Source organism: Saccoglossus kowalevskii, chromosome 1, assembly GCF_978046115.1.
Source record: "Saccoglossus kowalevskii chromosome 1, keSacKowa6.1, whole genome shotgun sequence".
In the NCBI taxonomy this organism is placed as follows: domain Eukaryota; kingdom Metazoa; phylum Hemichordata; class Enteropneusta; family Harrimaniidae; genus Saccoglossus; species Saccoglossus kowalevskii.
The window spans coordinates 19173072-19192639 of NC_140641.1; the positions used below are offsets into that span (position 1 = coordinate 19173072).

The 19568-nt window shown below is 37.4% G+C and overlaps 1 protein-coding gene and 1 long non-coding RNA gene across 2 annotated transcripts; one reads left to right on the plus strand and one right to left on the minus strand.

Annotated features, from left to right (window-relative positions):
* Nucleotides 1–3022: 3022 nt before the first annotated feature.
* Nucleotides 3023–4001, minus strand: LOC146750415 (uncharacterized). Its single transcript, XR_014930675.1, has 2 exons — nt 3922–4001; nt 3023–3401 (listed from the first exon to the last, which is right to left on the minus strand). It is a non-coding gene; the product is annotated as an uncharacterized LOC146750415 (long non-coding RNA).
* Nucleotides 4002–12272: 8271 nt separating this feature from the next.
* LOC144344730 (uncharacterized) lies at nt 12273–14589 on the plus strand. Its single transcript, XM_085496646.1, has 4 exons — nt 12273–12548; nt 12845–13001; nt 13463–13933; nt 14180–14589. Exons 1-4 carry the CDS (start codon nt 12273–12275, stop codon nt 14587–14589), a joined length of 1314 nt encoding a protein of 437 aa, XP_085352772.1.
* Nucleotides 14590–19568: the final 4979 nt, after the last annotated feature.

Below are 19568 nucleotides of genomic sequence, written 5' to 3' on the forward strand. Positions count from 1 at the left end.
CTCAGTTATTCTCTTCTTGTCATCTTCCCCAAGGGGTGCACTGCCAAAATTAACAGTCAGACTCCCTTTCTGAGATGCGTCTACTGATACACTAAAACCACCACAGCGAGTACTTGCTTTTGGTTCAACTTTTTGAGAGTATAACTCACTGGGTTGTATAGTTCGCACCCAATCAGGTACATGCAACTCAGCAAGTATACTCTTTGGGGGAATACAAACATCATGTTTCGTCTCATTATGCACCACTACCTTGAACTTCTGGATACTTCCAGACTTCAGTTGAGCTACACTGTTCTTTACAATTAGTCCACCAGGAAGGTTGAAACATTGTGGTGACTCCAGAAGTACTGTCATATTGGGTATTCCAGGCTTCACCCTGGTCACTCCAGTCAAGGGTACAGTAGCACCACCAGCAACAGAGACAGCACGTTTTCGCATCAGTTTCACCTCACCCATCCTTCCATTCGAGTCATACTTGTCCAGTATGTTAACTCGTTTGTATGCTTGAGCACACAAACTATTCATTGTCAACTTCTTCAAGTACTGTCCACCAGCCACTTCTCTGCATACATTTGCCATATTTCTAAACAGATTAGTATTTGTACCAAATATAACAGGACAATCACTTTCCTTTTCACTGTCTGAACATACTAAAGCTAAGGTCTGAAATGTCTCACCAGTACCAGCAATATTCTTGGGAAACCTTACAGAAATCCTAATAAACCCATCATATGGCACTACTTGGCCAGCAGCACCAACAACCACTAAGTCATGTACAGGCTGCAGATGACAGTGATGAAGCTTACTTTTATAGAAAGAGTTAGAAACCAAGGTGACTTTTGACCCACTATCAAGGAGACATTTGCACCGGACTCCCTCCACAAAAACATGAACCTCAGCAGCACCCCCAACAAGTCCATCAGGTGTGTCACGAGTTGTGATATTAGCCTGGCTGGTCATGACACTGATTGGCTCAGTCTCTTCACCACTTCCATCTAGACCCCCATATGTATTATCATGGTTGGGACAAGGGTTTTCATGGACACCAGATTGCCCCTCTACAGGTGTCCAGCTCCGTTTCCCTTCTGATCAAAGAACAATTTGACGAACCTTTGGTTCACTAACTCCATATTGCGTGGCTTCTGACACTTTCGCTGGGAATGTCCATCAATTCCACACTTGAAACAAAAGGAAGCTCCACGTATATCACCATACTCATTGCTATTAGCACAAGGATCAGCAGAATGCGTGTCTGTATTGTTGTCAGACTGGTCACTCTGGTTTGGGACTGTTGGCGTAGCAACATTGGTAAATTTACCTTTTCTACCCTTCCATCTATCTTTATTTTTTGTAGTGGCAGCTTGATTACAGGCTACAGAGATGTGAGCGGTTGTATTTTGTTCCAAAACCTATAATCTGCTCACAAGATTCTGGAGCATGGAGTCTCTCTCCTCGACAGCAGACGATACACCCACAGCCAATGATCTGGTCACACTTTTTCCAGTTGGCTTTACTTTTGTGCGGTGGGTCTCCCTCTTCAACTGTTCGGCCTCCTCCTCACGAACCAGATGCCTCAGGCCAATATAATCAAGTGGTGGGGTTCTTTGATACTCTGGCTTAAGTTTCAAATTCACCAAGAGCGGTTGGTTATGTACAAGGCCCCTTTCAAACTGTTTTATAAGAAAGTGATTCATCTGTTCTTTGGGTATTGCTCCTTTTCTCAGTGCTCTACTCAACATTCTCCACAACTGATGAAGATAAGTGGTTGCAGATGTATCAGTCTCCTGGTGGCAGTTTAAAAAATCTTGATATGCATCACTATAATCACCAGTAGGGCCAAAAGCATGCTCCAGTGCATTTAAACATTGGTCAACAGTGGCATTAGGAGTGTGTAAAGTAAAGGCCCTAATAGTATCTAAAGCGGGGCCCCTCAGGCTTTCAGTAACTCGCTTACGTTTTTCACCATCTGACACTCTGGCATCATGTACCATTTGTTCAGCTTGCTCATACCATGTCTCATAGTCATCTTCTCCCACAGGAACAGGCTCTTTACCAGAAAACAACTTCAGCTTTCTGTACCAAGAAGACTCAGATTTCGGTCTCTCCATCTGGTCCAACACCCTTGACATTATCTTAAACCAAGATTCATCAGATGTCTGAGTAGCTGGAGAAGCAGTTGTGGAGGGCATGTCAGAGTCCACATCACCTTTAACCCTAGCTGAACTATTTTGGAGAGGGGTTCCTGCATTAGATTGGGACAGCAACTCAAACCGTTCCTGATTTAACTGCTCGGTCAGAGTCTTAGCTACCTTTACCTCATTCTCCAACTGCTCACGCAATACTTGAAGTATTTTCCTTTCACTCAGAAAGTGGTCTTGTAACTGTGGTGGGATTTCCATAGATAAAACCTCACTAGGGTCCCTCTTTCTCACATTATCTGGCTCTAGGTTGAGTGGTAACTCCACATCCAACATTAGACCCTCCGCAACTTCAATCTTAGAACCCAAAGAAGGACTAGAAACTTTGTCAGGAAATGAACAAAACAACTCATCACCAAGATCAGAAGTATAGTCTCTATCTTCACACCTGGAAACAAATTCTGAATTTTATCAGATATTAACCCCAGAGAAGAACTATTCACCCTACCTCTTAGTATGACCACATGATCTATGTCAACATCATACTTGACACATAACAAAGGCCACTGACTTCCGAGTATACCAGTAGCCATGGCATTAAATATTATACACTAAACTGTAATCACTAACACTTAAATCTAAACTCTGTTGGTCCCTAATTGCTCAACAATCAATTGGTATCCTACCACACTGCTTCCATGCATAAAGTACACATGACTATGTACGAAATTTGTATCCAAACAACAAATAACCATTTATATCAATAATAATGCAATACAAATCAATACATTTCCCGGACGAGCCCCCAATTTTGTAACCGGTCTTAATACCGGGTCCCAGGTTTTATCCTTAAGTTCCAAAGAATTTGCTCGGATGCAGTGTAATACAATCAACTCAACGTTTATTATACAACGGCTAACACTGTACTATTGAAAGTACCATAAACCTAGGCAAGTATATGATAAAGGATACACCATTTCAAGTAAACATCCATTGATACTCTATTACAGTATTCTTATTCCATTGCTGGAAATAAATAGTAGGAAATACAGTACACTTATCCGGCATACATAAAGTTCAAACTGGGTGGCCAACCCAGTTTAATCTATGATACTCAAGTCCTAACTACAGTTCTGTTTTCTTTCGTCACACCAGTTGGTAGGAATTCCTCTTTATCCTGCGATCTTGAGATACGCTCTTGCAATGCACACTGGTAGAATTACACCAACTAGATCTTGCCGGTAGAACTGTTTTGATGCCACACTGAAATGATTATAAAGCACCCAAGGACCATTTTTATGTTTAAAATACAACAAATGCATATAGAGAACAATTTAGGTAATAAAATTGAAATAACATTCAGTCAGTTAGTCACCGACATAAACAATTCCATTTATACATCTTTGCGGTATTTTCTGAACAGTAAATAGTGTGTGTTTAACGACACTAACTAGCATTGATTTCTAACCGCACCAACACACGGGTTGTAGTGGCAACGAGCGGAATAGCCTACCTAAACTTCGCTAAATATTACAATATACATAAACGGCGTAACAGACAAAAATTCCAGTCAACTCTCAAATTCTCAGATCTATAATAGTCATTAATACTCAGTGAAGTCAATAGGAAAACAATTTGTAAACTCGTCAAAATGTTCAAAATACAAATAGCCATGATGCAATACACACAGGTTTGCTGCACCGTTGAATACAAAAAAATCAAAATTACAGTAAAATATTACTCATCAATCTAAAACTCTGAAATGTACAAGATCAGTACATACCTGAAATGATTATAAAGCACCCAAGGACCAACAAAGTTCACATATAACACAAAAGAAGAATTTCTGGCAGCGCGTGAACTAGATGTGAGGCAGGATCACTTTCGTTCAGGCGGGAGTTGGGGCAAGGGTCAAATAGCCTCATTACTATTCATGAGCATACGCACCAATAGAGGGCGCAGTACATATAATAATACCACACGGGTTACATGTAGAAACCTGTTACTTAACCGTCTCTGTGTATATCTGTTCACCTGTTTTATGTTACTATCTAATTATTTTAACTTTGAAATAAGTCAAACGGATGACTGTTATCCCGATGTTACAGAGTAGGGGGTTCGTTACTCCCATTGTCCGTGCCAAAATGTATTGGCCTGCCAATACTTTTTTACTTTTACTGTCCAGTCGTTATCGATTTATTTTATACCCGCTAATCAAAAGTAATCTGTAAAAAAAATAGCAAGTATGGCTAATAAACGTCCCTTATCGTTTCCTGAGCGCATGTTGGTGCAAGTATTCATGTAAGTATATATCATCACTTTAAACACACGCCGTAACAAAGACATATCTGGGGCAATTGTCCGTTTGTAACATGTTCTTTGTTCCCTGCATCTCTATCTCCCAGAAGAATTGTTGGACATATTCATTCGTATTTTATTCCACTTGTATATGTATATCCTGATATTGTTACAGTTACTTTTGCACAACTTGACTGGTGATCCCTCAGGCGAATATTTGAAAAAAATAACGAAGTTTTGAGATGGCAGGTTGCCAGATGGAGTCGTGTCTTATATTTCCGGGGGTCTATTCGATACGCAGGTAAGTTCATTTACATGTAGAAGCGCAATGGGTTTCACGATGGGAAGCAATAGTGAAATGCATGTCGCAGATTATTCATATATGTCACCTCACGTCATGTCTGGCATTTTTATTGACTCATTTTGTGATGAGACAACGTCGACGACAACAGCTTATACAGTTTAATGTTCTAATGACCACAAGGGGAGAGGTTTGTTTAATTCGATTGTATTTGAACTTAGTAATCATCACTTTAAGCAATAACAACAGTAATACTCAAAGGGCGGTAGTTGTCGCGCAGCGCGTGTCGATTCCATGTAAACAATGTATTTTACACGCGTTGTGTACGTCACTATGTGTCCCATTTCCAAAACGGTGCAGGGGCGATGACCACCGCCCTTTAATATCAATTGAAGCTGAAACTGAATAACTCAATTATTGCAAACAAAACGGCAAGAAGATAGCTTGTAGGACACAACAGTGTAATCACACCGTAGTAGATCAAATCTTACATGACTTGATATGTTTGATATATAACTACATTTGAGGTCTAAATTAGCCCAATGAGATGACGCATACTCAACTGGGTATCGATGTCTGTAGCGAATGTTGTGACTTCAGAATAAACGTAACCCAATAATGCAATACAAAAGACTAATTACATACTCGCAAAACAACATCAACTTTCCCAGGCAAGATTACTGTTGATCGAGGATCATGTATCTTGTCTTTGCCAAGCAAATAAATTGTGTTATATAAGAGTAAATAAACGTTAGTATTGTATTGGTATCGTACTTGTAGACATTTACGTATACGCACGTTATTATTTGTTTTAGCCGGCACAGCGTTCATTGCATTGATAGCAGCTGAGAATGGCATAAATGCCCATAAGGATAAATAAACATACCGAACATTTGCCAAAGATCAACTTCACTACATACTGGGATACTCGGGGTGTTGTTATGTTTGCGGATTTGGAAACAATCCTCCAGATTACCCTCACCATGGAAGGTACTAACTGAAGGAGCCACGACGCTATTGTTTTAGCTTTACCCATGATCGTTTGTCATTGTTTGTTCACAGACATTGGTCCTTGTTAGCTCTTAACACCTTCGTACAATGGGTTACGCTAATCTCGAGCATTCGGTAATATTCGGGGCATGTTCGGAAGCGATAGACAAACCTCGCATGTACAATATTGAAAATGGCGTCTAGTTTGAATGCTGTTGTTTCCGGAGATTTTGGCGAACTTTAATGAAACATTGGCAGATATAACATCGATTGAAGAAGAACTGGTGAACTATCGTGAATCTATTTGTATTTGTAATGGTGATGAGACTTAATCAATAATTTCCGGTGACAATAACCATTGCATTATTCAATGGTGCCATTGTAATTGCGTTGGTTTGTGGCTCGAAACTATTGAAACTTTCGACCACCGGGCATCGACGAACACCACCAGAAAATATAGTATCGAAAGAAGGACATGCCTAGACACTTTTCCTGTGATAATATTTTTTAGGAGTCCTTAGGAATTTTTGTTGTAGACACTCAAAATCTTGTTCTTCTAACAGTTGCTATTAATTAAAACATGTGAAATACGTGAAGTCAAACGTTCATCTGTTGAATTTCCGGCTGTGAAATACGTATTTTGGCCTTTAGCATCTAAACAAACCGAGTACGCATGTGTGATGGCCATAGTTTCATAATGCGCATACATTTTATGGTCACATTTAAAAATCGGCAAGGTTGTGTCATATTCCGCTAACTCGTTACTTGTGTAAACAATCGCAAACTATCATCGACATCAAAGATGAGCTAGACAATGTCCCCACCAGGATTAACTTGGGTTGAAACAAAAGAAAATAAGCCTGTAAAGAAGTTTAAGTGGCCCCGGAGAGGCGTCGTCACTCCTTCCTTTAGTACCTCCCATGCCCTCACCATCGGAGCAGGTGACTTCGTTGTTATTTATAATTCAAGATTGTAATTAAATAATCGGTGTAACAAACGCTTTTGATCAAACACTCGATGTGTTATCGTAGCTGCCCCATTGATGGTGGTTGTGATCGTGCGTTCCGACAATTACCTAACTGTAAATTACAAGCAACTCTGTAATATATCGGGAATGGGGAAGGTGTATTCCCACGAGTGTTTTTGCCACTAAATGAGATCGATTGCATCTTGTTTTTTAGATTTCGTAATGGCAATACAATAACACTACGACTATCACTATCACTATCAAATCTGGCAAGCCAGCGTTAGAGTATTTGTCTTCAGAAGATGCTTCAGTCAAAACACTATATAATGTTTTTTTGATATGTTTATGTTATTTTACACCTTGAAATGACCAACCAATTACCATGAGGTTTTCCTGACTTAATTTCATTCTGAAATGTATCAATTGTTCTGTGTTATTTTTTGTGGATATAAAGCAATACAACACTAATACACCATCGACTGTAATTATATACACGTGTGTCTTTGTAAATAAAAGTACAATAAAGTGTTACCAGCTTATTCTCTTTATGTCTGCTGATTATTTTGCTTTTATATTACACTAACTAACAGCATATATCGATAACTAGGTTAATAATTCGTACATCTAGTACCACACTCTTAGATAATCTAAATACCGTGTGTACGATTCAACAATTTGAGATATTTGTCATCTAAAATGACCCATGTGCTCGGTTAGAGAGAAGTAAGCTACAGATAGGCGAATCGAGGCACGGATGTGGGTCTCATTTCATATTCGATTGTTCAATCACCAAGCCAATAACTTCTTCCGATACGGGGTCCGATGATTTGTTAAACCACGCAGCCGACGAAAATCCTGAGTGGGGTTACACTATACATGGCAACCAAAGCAAATATTTGCGATAACACTTGAAAAACACTCAAGCAAGCAAGCAAATATTTACACTAATATTATTTGTACAATGTAACTGTGTCATTCCACCCTGACAAATCGAGGCCTGAAAACATTTTAAACGGAATTAATGGCTTCATATTATCTATAACACAGAACCATGAAATGTTTACATGTAACTATTGTGCTTTGTAGCCTGTTGCATATTTCGGTCGCAATATTAAGGTAATATATACTCAGCGGGCCCTATAGTCGCATTTCTTTTCTGTTTTCAGTGATTGTAGACGCGGTATAAATAAATAATACGTCGACAGCACTCTTTTATACATTCTCTGGAGACTTTACTGCCCAACTATAAAAACATAGACCTGTTCAACAAATCTACAATTTCAATGGTATAGAACGTTTCGTTGAGGAATATAAATAATATGTATTTTACTGTAACTGTGCTGTATTCGGAAAAACGTTCTCAATTGCGTTCCACAAACTCGAACATGAATAATGCTATTTACATGTAGTTTAAATAGTCTCTGTTTCATGTGGGATACACCCTTTACTGTTGTACGTTGAAATGTATTTCTAGTTCGTAGAACTATGTTTGCTATGTGTCAGCATCCAGCAGTGCCCTCCAGAATAACAGCGTTCCACTGCAAGCAAGACTCTTATGTTTCTTCGTTGTTGTGTTGCAGAAGCCACTGGCTTTCGTTCATTTTACATCCAGGAACTGTGAGTTATCAGCAATTCATACTTCCCTTAGCAATTTTATTTGTTACCTGGGATCAGCCAACAATACACTAACCGAGTCATGTTATACAAGTAATTCAGACAAATAAGACTATAACGAAACGTTGATGTATCATAAATATATACGTGTCTTGTGTATACATACTGGGCACAGTGTAGTCGTACACACGCATATCAACCAATTCATTCACTTACTCATTCTATCAGTGAATGGTCAAATTTCCACCATGATTCTGTTATTTACTGATGACACACTTATCATTGTGAACTATAGCAATATATTATATTCGTATATTATCAGTAAGTACATAATATTTGTTTTAAAGAGAACAAATAATATTGTAGCAGTATTATGCTGACAATACATTTTAAATGAGCAAGTAATGTATTGTTTTGTTATATTTTTACATTCACAGCATGTAGCATGATACCTGAAGGTAAGGATGTTTTGGTCAATATTCAAAAACTAGTTAAGTTCTGTTTAGGAGACCAAACACTATTTTCCCTTATATTTACTTTCTCTAATTGTAGTTTCGACATTTCTCGCATGGACACTTGTTACATTGACAATCATAGTGAAACAGTGAATCTCATTAGGTACGTATTGCACAATGATGATAGATTGAAAGAAGATGTTCGAAACGTGTAATGATATACAAGCAATGATACATTAAATATACCTGGTTACTTATACAATTCATGCAATACAAAGCGACTTTATACACGCCACTTTCCATTTCCTGTACCTCGCTTGCTAATTTAACTAACTTGTAATTTGGAAGTTATAGAATAAAGCTGCCATCTAACTGGTGCCTATGTTGATATTTAAGATAGTGCCAACCAGGAAAAGTCGGAAATGTATCAATTATATGCTTAGTGCACGCGAGACTCTCGTGGCTAGTCTTCTTATCAATGGCTTGGGGCAGTGCATAGCATACTGAACCTATACAATGAGTGTCCTTGCTAAAATTTCAGACTTAATGTGCTGCTATTGTTATTTTACATTCTCTTTAGCAAAGGTGCATGAAATACACACGAACATAATAATTACCACTTAATTTCGAAGACACACTAGTACTACTGGTACCAATTTAGCAAATGAGTTCGATATTTATCTATTGCATTTTGATACGATGTTTGCTTTGATAACAAAATCTACTGTCGTTTGTCATTACAGGAATTGTTCACTGACCGACCATATTTCGCAAAATGTCCACTAACATCGAAACCAACCACGAGACATGATGGATTATCTCTGCCGCTAAATTATTATTACGATGTCGTTCTCCATACACCATTTAGTAATGAAGACTCAATTATGCAAACTATAATTAGACTTACGTAGATAGATTATAGTTATAAGAACATGTTTCCACAGTGAGGATGACGTAATATTTCCTTATTCAGAATGAGTTTTCTGTGTTGTCGGCCTTAGTTACATTTGATTGAATTGGATTGATTTACTCATTTGTAATTTCAAATTTGATATTGTATTTTGACTGGCGAACGTGTTATATCTCCACATGTTATTTGATATTGATTTTAAATAGTAATTGTTCTAATCGAATGAAAATCATAAAATGACATGTCTATGTTGGTTTATCTCTTATTTTTAAAATGAATAATGCTATGTGATTTTAATGACACAAATCTGAATGGCTGTTTTGTATTTGGCGTATGATATCCTGCCTGACAACGTTTCACCAAGGAACTATTTAAATGATGTGATGTATTAAATGTAATAAAGCACATGAAAATTAGATTTACCTTTTAAATAGTGCATTGACCGGCCTTAAATAAATATAAGAATGGAACAAAACCAATATGTGTCTAGTGTGAATCACGCTTTTGGTACGCACAAACATATCCTCTTGCTTTAAACCATTTGTCTTGACTTGAGTGGCTTCAAATAACACCATTTGGACAATATAGAAAAATTGGAATCGGTAGTCCTGTACTGAAATAAAGACTGAAGATCAATTATAATATTTAATAATACAACGGAAATAAACTGCTATTTCAATACTCTAATCTCAAATATTATTACTTCATTTTCAAAACGTATTACTCCCGTTGGGATATAAAACAACATTCAGATTTTTTTTTCTATCATTGTTTTTATCCGTCCCAATGTTTACTTGTTTTAGCCAGCTAAAGAAATTGACTCTTTTACTCTCATACACTAATCTATAGGGCTTAGGATCCCAGCGATAACTGTTGATTCTTGTCAAGATAGCCCTCAGGGTCGATTTTTTCATCGCAGTGCAGGAGCTTCCACCCTCACTGTGACATATAAGTCCTACATCATCAGATGTTACGAATATGAAAATCATCCAAATTACAAACTTTTTCTGAACAGTGCTATATTCCGAGCATTGTAAAGACAAACCACAATTACAATTGCTTGAATATTGCTACGTTTAGTTAAATGCAACATATGAATATAATGTTTAAGCACAGTGCACATACATTAAAAACTGGATTGTTTTGTGGAAAGGAATTGAAGAGGATGGAGTGTTTTGAAATCAAATGGGAGTTCTAGATCCTAACTTTGTTTTCGACATAAACTTCGACATAAATAATTTGTTACACTGTTATACACCAGTTATACAGAACCACATCTGAAATCTAAAATCTACAATAAATATTCTGGTTGCATTTTTTCTTGCTAATATACATTCATAAATTCGTATTATGGGATTAAATAATGGATATTGTTACCAGTGACAGCATGATTCATAAAATCGTTATATCAATACCATTGCCATTTTATTGCATGTAAAAAAACACTTTATTATTCTGTGCAAATGTTTTCATCCATGTCAACTATTTTGACTGACTTCACATTCAGAGGGTTGGCTGCCTTGCTTTAAAAATATTTTCGATCGTGAAATTCAAATGAAGATTTCCGATTTGGCAGGGAACTAATGGAGGCAGGATAATAGAGGCAGAATAAACTTTAATACATAATAAATATGTCTTACATTTCCATTTTGCGTCAGTCTATGGGTTGCCACTTAGCATATTGTCAGCTTCTTTCATTCGGTCTATTCTTTCATGTCATTGCTTCCGTGTTAAGGGAAATCAGTCGGTTACAACGAATGACCAGCAGTGTTGCTTCAAACCAACAACGCTCACGAACAGAATGCTCCACTTAAGATGACTGAGATGAAAAAAAAATAAAGTATGGCTTCATTAGCACATTCAAAGACAAAACGAATGAAAACCATTTTAAACAACAGTTATTAACAACAGTTATTTTGGTCACCACTTTATGCCTCCCTCGGTTTGGGCTCATGGACACCATCCTGCCCCCCCCCCCCATTTCAGAGCTCGGCGGCTGTCGTTTTGGTCACCTCTCATCTATCTCGGCTTCGCAGTAGGATATATTTGACCTACCTTGCAGACCGAAGGAGCCCCTTCCCAATTTTGTAGTTACATTTTTATAAGGTAGTTATTTTATTATAGTGTAATATGTGCTTTTGTATTTGATTAAGACTTGTATTTTACCATTGTCGTTTTTTTCAATTAAATGCAAACTATTCCTTCTACAAGTGTGTGGTGTGTTACAAACAGTTATCTTAACGATATGAATATGGATCGTCTACCACCTGATGACAACGGAGTGGCAAAAACGCGTCTGGAAGGCTGAAATTCGTGTCTCTAAGGAAACTAAAGAAAAAGCGCAGAAAGCCAAGTCTGACTGTTTGACTCTTAGGCCGTCTTTCCGTTTAAGCAATTAGATCGACAATTTTCCTGGGCATAACAAGTTATAGCGTTGGTTGCAATTGTGTCAATTTGCTAAAAATAACTAATGACGTAATTGGCTACCACGCACGCGCGGCAAATTGAAACACATTCGGACAAACAAACCAAAGCTGTGCGTCTGTTACTGTGGATAATTTTAATCGCTTTTCTTCCACAATATCAATATAATTTTACTATGGTGGCTACTCGACATTGTTGTTATGGATTGTGCCGTTCTGATTCACGGTATGGATATAGAGAATCGATGAAAGGAGTGTATTTTATCCCGTTTCCAAAACCACACCTTGGAATGGAAAAGTCCCTAAGATGGGTAAGGGCATGTCATCGCGAAAATTTTACGGTCAGCAACATAACCAAGGACACGTATATTTGTTCGCTGCATTTTATTGGTGGAAAGGAGCCTACAGCTAAACATCCAGATCCCATTCCAGCCACAGCCACTTCGACGCAGGTAAATACACTAGAATAGTATGTTTCACCACCACTAGTTTCGTCCGCCATTTTGTTTTCGCTAGCAGCGTTTTAGGTTCCGTACGCCAGATCGACTGGTATATTTGCAGATTAATAAAATATAAATTTACTGACCGACCCGAAAAAGACGCACGTATCCTTAAACGCACCGCGAAACCACGATTATGTTTTGCTGATATTGCGTGTATGAAAAATATGAAAAATCCTCTAAAATTTTATTTAATATCCGTGACGGTTTTTCGTTGTGCTTATACATTTTTCCATATATTGGCATAGGTCCAACAAATGAAGAAGAGAAAAGCACCCACGGATCGTCAGGCTGCACCACCACGGAAAAGAAAGACTGTTGTTGAAGATGGACTTGACAACGAGATGGCTGATACACTTCTTGATCTTGCTCAAAATGAGATTGTGTTTTCGGATACTTCAGCATGTAGGTATTTTTATGTCATCACTTAATTTAAAAAAGTAATTTAAAAAAAAGTTTACTTGGCAAACAATATTTTGTTTGTTGTACAAAGAAAAATTGATGGGGTCAGAATACTGAAAATTAAGATGTGGAAATTAAAATCTGAGATTTTTTGCATGAAAGATGTTTTTCATATTTAATTAAATAAATGATCAGACATATTTTATCGCAGTATTGAGTTAATGGCATGCTTAGTTAATCTCCCAGCTATCTCCCAATTACCCTTACACAAATTAATTATGCCCTTAGAATGTCTGATATTTTGTTTCCCATAATTAGTGATAATAGCTATGGATTAGTTGATGTTTTTTCGAGCAAGAGTTTCAATACTATGTTCCTGATTTGTGAATTATTTTTCTATTATGATACATTTTAAACAGAAAATTTTCATAAAATAATTCATTTCATTTATGTATTTATTATAGCTTGTGACATGCGATGGCAGCATTCTGTTCCAACTAACTCAATAGGCATTCAATCAATACCAGAAATGAACGATGCATCAACACAGACAGATCGCAGTCAAGATGCTGATATTGTTGCTCTCAAAATTGAGAATCTGTGCTTAAAAAATGAACTTATGGACTTGAAAAGTAAGAAAAACAATTCCAGTAAAAAGAAACATTTCTCTGTAGAAGATGTCAGTGATGATGATGTGAAATGTAAATTTTATACTGGGCTTACTTGGTTGCAGTTACTTTGTTTGTGGGATTTTTTGGGACGAGCAACAAACAAATTGTCTTTATGGAGCAGACCAATGAAACATAATGAGAAATCACCGTCAAAACGACCTGGTCCAAAACGGAAATTAGAACCAATGAACGAGTTGTTTTTAACCTTAGTTAGACTTCGTTTAGGATTGCTACATTCAGATTTGGCTTATCGTTTTGGAATTAGTAAAGGCAAAGTCTCTAGTATTGTGATAACTTGGGTACAGTGCATGTTTCTTCAATTCAGCACACTGAAAGATTCTATCTTCCCTTCACGAGATATTTTGAAGAAGTCTTTGCCAAAGTGTTTCAAAAAGTATAAAAATGTCAGGTCAATCATAGATTGTACAGAGATTTTTGTCCAAACAGCAACCAACTTTCAGTAACAAGGTAATTTGTATAGTAGTTATAAATCTCACCCAACGTTTAAAGCTTTAGTAGGAATAGCTCCAAATGGGGCAGTCACTTACCTGTCAGATTTATTTGAAGGTACTGCGTCAGATAGAAACATAGTAATTGAGTCAGGGTTTTTAGACAAATTAGAACCAGGTGATCTTATTCTAGCTGACCGTGGCTTTACAATTAGGGATAAACTGTTTGATAAGAAGGCTGACTTGAATATACCTCCTTTTCTTTATGGGCGTGACAGGTTTACTGTGCAGGAGGAGGCAGAAACAAAACAGATTGCCAAAGTCAGAATTCATGTAGAGAGGGCAATTGAGAGATTGAAGAAATACAGATTATTTCAGAGGAAAATTCCACTGTCCCTTGCTCCAGTAGTTTCTCAAATGTTTTTTGTTGTTGGCTGTCTTGTGAATTGTCAAGAGCCACTGGTTAGCTAATTTACTTTCCATGGAAACAAGTATGGCTACCCCCCATTTTGTTTTTAGATTTGAAATTCACTTTGTATGATTTGTAAACTACCAAGAAATAAACAAAAGTTAGGAATGGATATGATTTTGTGATCAAGATTATTTGTGTGTAAACTTGCATCTGTAGTGTGTTTATGAAAGCACTACAAAGGTCAAGGGAAATGCATTTTATTTATCAGTACCTTTATTTTCAGTGAATAAATAAGTTTTCTTTGTCATGACAGAATTAATAAATAAAAAATGACACAATATTGAATTGAAGTATTTGTTGTTTTTACTGTTGGTGCAATGTAAATGTAATGTTGCATATTTACAAAAAAAATAATTTAGCAGTAATAGCTGAGCAATATTGCAAAACTGTCCTTGCTATAATAAATACTCCCAACTCATTCAAATTTAATTGACCCATCCCTTAATTATCAAATACTGTAAATAATTTTTTTTAAATATTTATGATAAAACTGTAAATAAAAAATGGTGAAAACATTGAATCTTGTAAATATTTATAAAAATTAGTCCAGACCTTTCGGAAACAACAAATTTCATTGTTGCAACGAACAATCATTCCAGAATCTATAGATTCAGTACATACACATACATAAAGTTTACTCTAAATGTACTGGTTCTAGGTCTCGTGGAATTCTCATTTCAAAATATTCTGGACAGATAAAACTGTGATGAAATTGTAGTAACCTGGGCTTTAGTTTCCCCCATAGCTCATGATCAAAAGTCACTCGTTGATAGAAAATGCCCCTCTTAGACCATACAACAAAGTAAGCGAAAGACAATCCAGTCACACCCATCTGCATCTGTATTTGAAAGTAGTACTGGTGCGAGGTTTTCAGGGATAGCACCCCATCATCATGTTCTCTTAAGCATAATGACGACCACTTTTCTTTAGAGAGCTTTGACTTCGCTTTATTGGGGTCAAAATCTTCCAGCACCTTTGGACATTTTATTTCCAGTACACCATATTTATTGCTAGGTTGAGATGGCTGATATATTAATCCATCTGGATCACATCCAAGTTCTGGAGAAAGTGGATTTACCCACATACCAGTCGGTATGACTTTCATATCTGATCCAGTATCTTCTATCAGCTTGATGAAGTCTATTCTGGCCTGATCTTCATTCCCAATTCCATACTGCATGGCAAATATTGTTGGGGATTTTTCCCATAGCTTTCTTCTGAGGACATCCATTATTCTTTTATCAGAATTGGCCATGTAAATCTCTCTACAATTTGACGCAGTAATACGCAAAAATCTCTGGGAGAACCATTCATCAGTACCTTGCTGCTTTACCAACATGTATGGCTGATGAGATGGTACTGACAAGTTTTCCAGTATCTGTGTCCTCTTTTCCCTTAATATGTCCATACGTGTATCATCAAGTTCATGGTTCTCATATGTAATAAATAATAGAGTCTGCCACATGGAAACTGTCTTTTGGTTTGCAGATTGCAGTAATGTTACAAATTTGTTAATGTCCTGAGAGTTTAGTCTAGAATTCTGCATTGATGGTGGGCGAGGGTCAAAATTTGAAACATCACTAACACTTCTCTTTGCTTTGAATGGGTAGTTAGCTTCAGTTACACGTTTTGGATTTCTTTTTTTCTGTCTGCCTTTGTTCCAGTTGCAAGTCTGGCTTGTGCAGGATGGAGGAGCATAGCCATGGTTGTTGGTATAATCAAGCAAAGCATACAACAGGGCTGATACATGGCTACAGCGACCCATAGCTGATGCTTTGCAATTACAGGTGGCATCCTGCACAAAACCAGATTCACTGTCATTTTTTGCGAGTCCCAAAGAGAAAATTACAACAATTATGGTGAAATTACCTCTTTTTCCCCCCATAATCTAATCTATAAGGTTTATGATCCCGTCGATAACAGTACTGTCAACGTTATGCTTTGTTGATCATGTTGGTCTTTGTCTAGAGCGCCCTCAGCGTCGATTATTCCATCGCTATATAAATAGACACCTGTCACCAAGTTGCATTGATGTTGTTATGACGATGCTATGGGGCGACGCCCTCACTGGCAGAGTCCACATGCCGTCATGACAACGCATGCAAAGTATTTAGACTATTGGTTGAACGATTAACACTGTCGTTTATAAAAATGGGGGGTTCTAGCGTATTAAGTTAGAAGAGGACCGGGGGCGTATGGTGACGATTGTAGTTGTAATAAATATCCGGCTATACTATATTACTGGTGTCATTATGATTGAATGGTGCGTATAAGTGTCGAGCGATCCTAGTGTACCACTCACTGGCTTGCGAGTTACCTATTCCCCGTTACAACCACTTCCGTATATTCAACCTGACGAACCATCAACCCATAACAACCCCTGATAGACGAAATCCGCATTTTTACACACCCTTGACATAAGATTCTCACATGCTCCGATTTACGAATATGACTACCGACTAGAGCAGTATTCTGAGCATGGTGAAGATCAACCACGATTACAATTGCAGGGATATTTCTACTCTTAGTTAAATGTAAGAATATAACTATTAGCACCTGAAGCACTGTGAAATCGCCGACTACAACTTCAAGACAGTTCAGATACATTAAACCTGAAGTCTGGGATGGGTGAAGAGGGTGCAGTTGTTGAAATCAAAAGGAAGTTCTAAATCCCAACCTGGTTTCACTTTGACATAAATAATCCGTTACACCGTTGTGCATTTATATAGAACCACATCTAAAATCTACAATCAATATTTTGGTTGCAATTATAAATTGTCTTGCTAATTCACATTTATGAAACTGAATATGTTTCTAATTATGGGTGTAATATTATGTTAGCCTTTATTTAATATTTTCTCTCACTCAGTCCATGCCCACGTGGGACTTCTATTTAGCGTCATGGTCCTTCGGCTTGTCCTCTCCTTGGGGGGAAACAACAATAATTCGAATTTACGGCATCAGTGGACCGTAAAAGCCGTCAAGAACACCAGGAAATATTGGAATGGACCTTCTCCTCATAACGTTATCTGCAGTGCCAATATTTACGCCCGAATCATTTATCAGTACAATTTCATTTGTTTCGATCTTGCAGTTGTAGGTATTCGCGCCCTACCGGAAATAGAACACACGATCTATCGGACGCACACAAATTTACATTTTAGAGTGCTGATTTTCTAACATTATTGATACATTGTTCAGGTGTAGTTTAATAAAAATAACAACGTTAAGATTTTCGGTCACGATGTCCAAACTCTGTGCATGTGCCTTAACCGGGTGCCTGAATCGTCATGGTCATTTTGGTGAGGTACACGGTCACCCACATCGCGTACTTTTCTCGCAGGTTCAAACCTGTATGGGCCACTTTGTCTCTGGCACTCTAAAACAAAATCGTGACATCTCTCGTTGTCATCATATTCCTCGATCTCATAATTCTCGTCAGACGATGATAAGATAGATTCCGTGTCGCTTTCCGAGCACTGCATGCGTATAGCGGCCATTGTAAAACGATGACAAGTTCCCTCCGTGACGTCACAAATCACCCTTGCATGCTAATTAGGTTCTCTAGCTGAAGCCTCGTTCTGAGTCGGCCAAGAAATTGGACGTGGACGTTTCCTTATTCAGAACCTTATTATTGATCGTTTATTTAATTTATGTACATTTTTCACTTGTTTTTTTTTCATAATGTTGTTCATAAATAAATTTTGCACACAAAGAAAGTCAATTGTTCCAATTCAGTTATACTTTAATGTTGAATAGTGTTACCAGTGACAGCATTGTTCATAATATACATGGGATCAGATCGTTACATTAACCAAAGTGGCACTTGATTGTATATATGTGAAAGAAAGCTTACCATTGGCTGTTTCAGCTAAGTGCAAATGTTTTCAAACAAGTCAACTATTTTCACTGACTCCGTATTCAGACGGGTCGCTGCCTCGTTTTTAAAAATATTTTCGATCGTGGAGTTCAAAAGAAGATTCCCGATTTGAAACTGAACTACTTTAAGTATGACTTGTGTAATCCGAGCTAATCGCATGAATGGCTTAAGGTTTGGTGGGCATTTATGATCACAATCAAACAAGCGGTTTCCGGTTCGGTATCGGTAGAGCTCCGGGGAACCCCGGCGATTTCAAAAGGAAGCTTTTAATGAGGTCACCCGAAAACGACCCTTTCTGACCGAATACGAACAGGTTCAACTAGTCAAGAAGAATAAGTAGCTGCCCGCTGTTTGAGAAAATAATAGAAATTGGTTCAAAGTTCAGGGAGCAGAGATTCCTGTCCTGTTAGATATTTTCAATTTGTATTTATTGCCAGTGCGGCCAAGTCAACGAAAATTATATTAATGCATTTTGATGTTGATGGTTTGAAGTAATGGTATTTTATTAGGAAACTGTGTACCGCCAATCCATCGTTTTACTAAATTTGCGTTTTCATTTCGGTGAGATAATCTAAAGTTTGTTTTCATTGGGAAATATTTGTTTGTATTCAAATCAGAGCAAGATATTATATAATCCAATATATTACGTCAACAATGCAATGTGTTACAGCAAATATTTGCGGCCCTTAATTTTGTGAAATTTACGCAAGGACACAGTATTATTACGTGACTTAGAGAAATTCGCTTACACGTATTCGAACTTCAGACCAGGAATTTGCAGAGACGCATAAATCCGTTTTGTCGGCAAAGCACGAATTTTTATTTCAGTACAAACACCTATAATTCATTTTTTATTATTTAGAAATAATTGTTTATATTAAAATCAGTGTTAGCTATAACGCAGGTCGTTCTAGGTTTATACCTGCAAAGCACTATGACACAGCAACATTTACGGTCAGCAATTTTGAGACAACACGACGCTAAGGAATAGGTCAGCTGAGACCTTGGTACAATGTCCTAAAATGTAAAAACGTTTAAATATAATGTATTTACGTTTAAATTGTACTATTTTTATACATCAATTGATGTTCTTTTGGC

Excerpts from the sequence above, each read along its gene's own strand:
- LOC144344730 (XM_085496646.1), top strand. The coding sequence starts at position 12,273 with ATGGTGGCTACTCGACATTGTTGTTATGGATTGTGCCGTTCTGATTCA. Across the intron at positions 12,549-12,844 it reads CCACAGCCACTTCGACGCAG|GTCCAACAAATGAAGAAGAG; the intron begins GTAAATACACTA and ends ATATTGGCATAG. Across the intron at positions 13,934-14,179 it reads GGCTTATCGTTTTGGAATTA|CTTTAGTAGGAATAGCTCCA; the intron begins GTAAAGGCAAAG and ends CAACGTTTAAAG.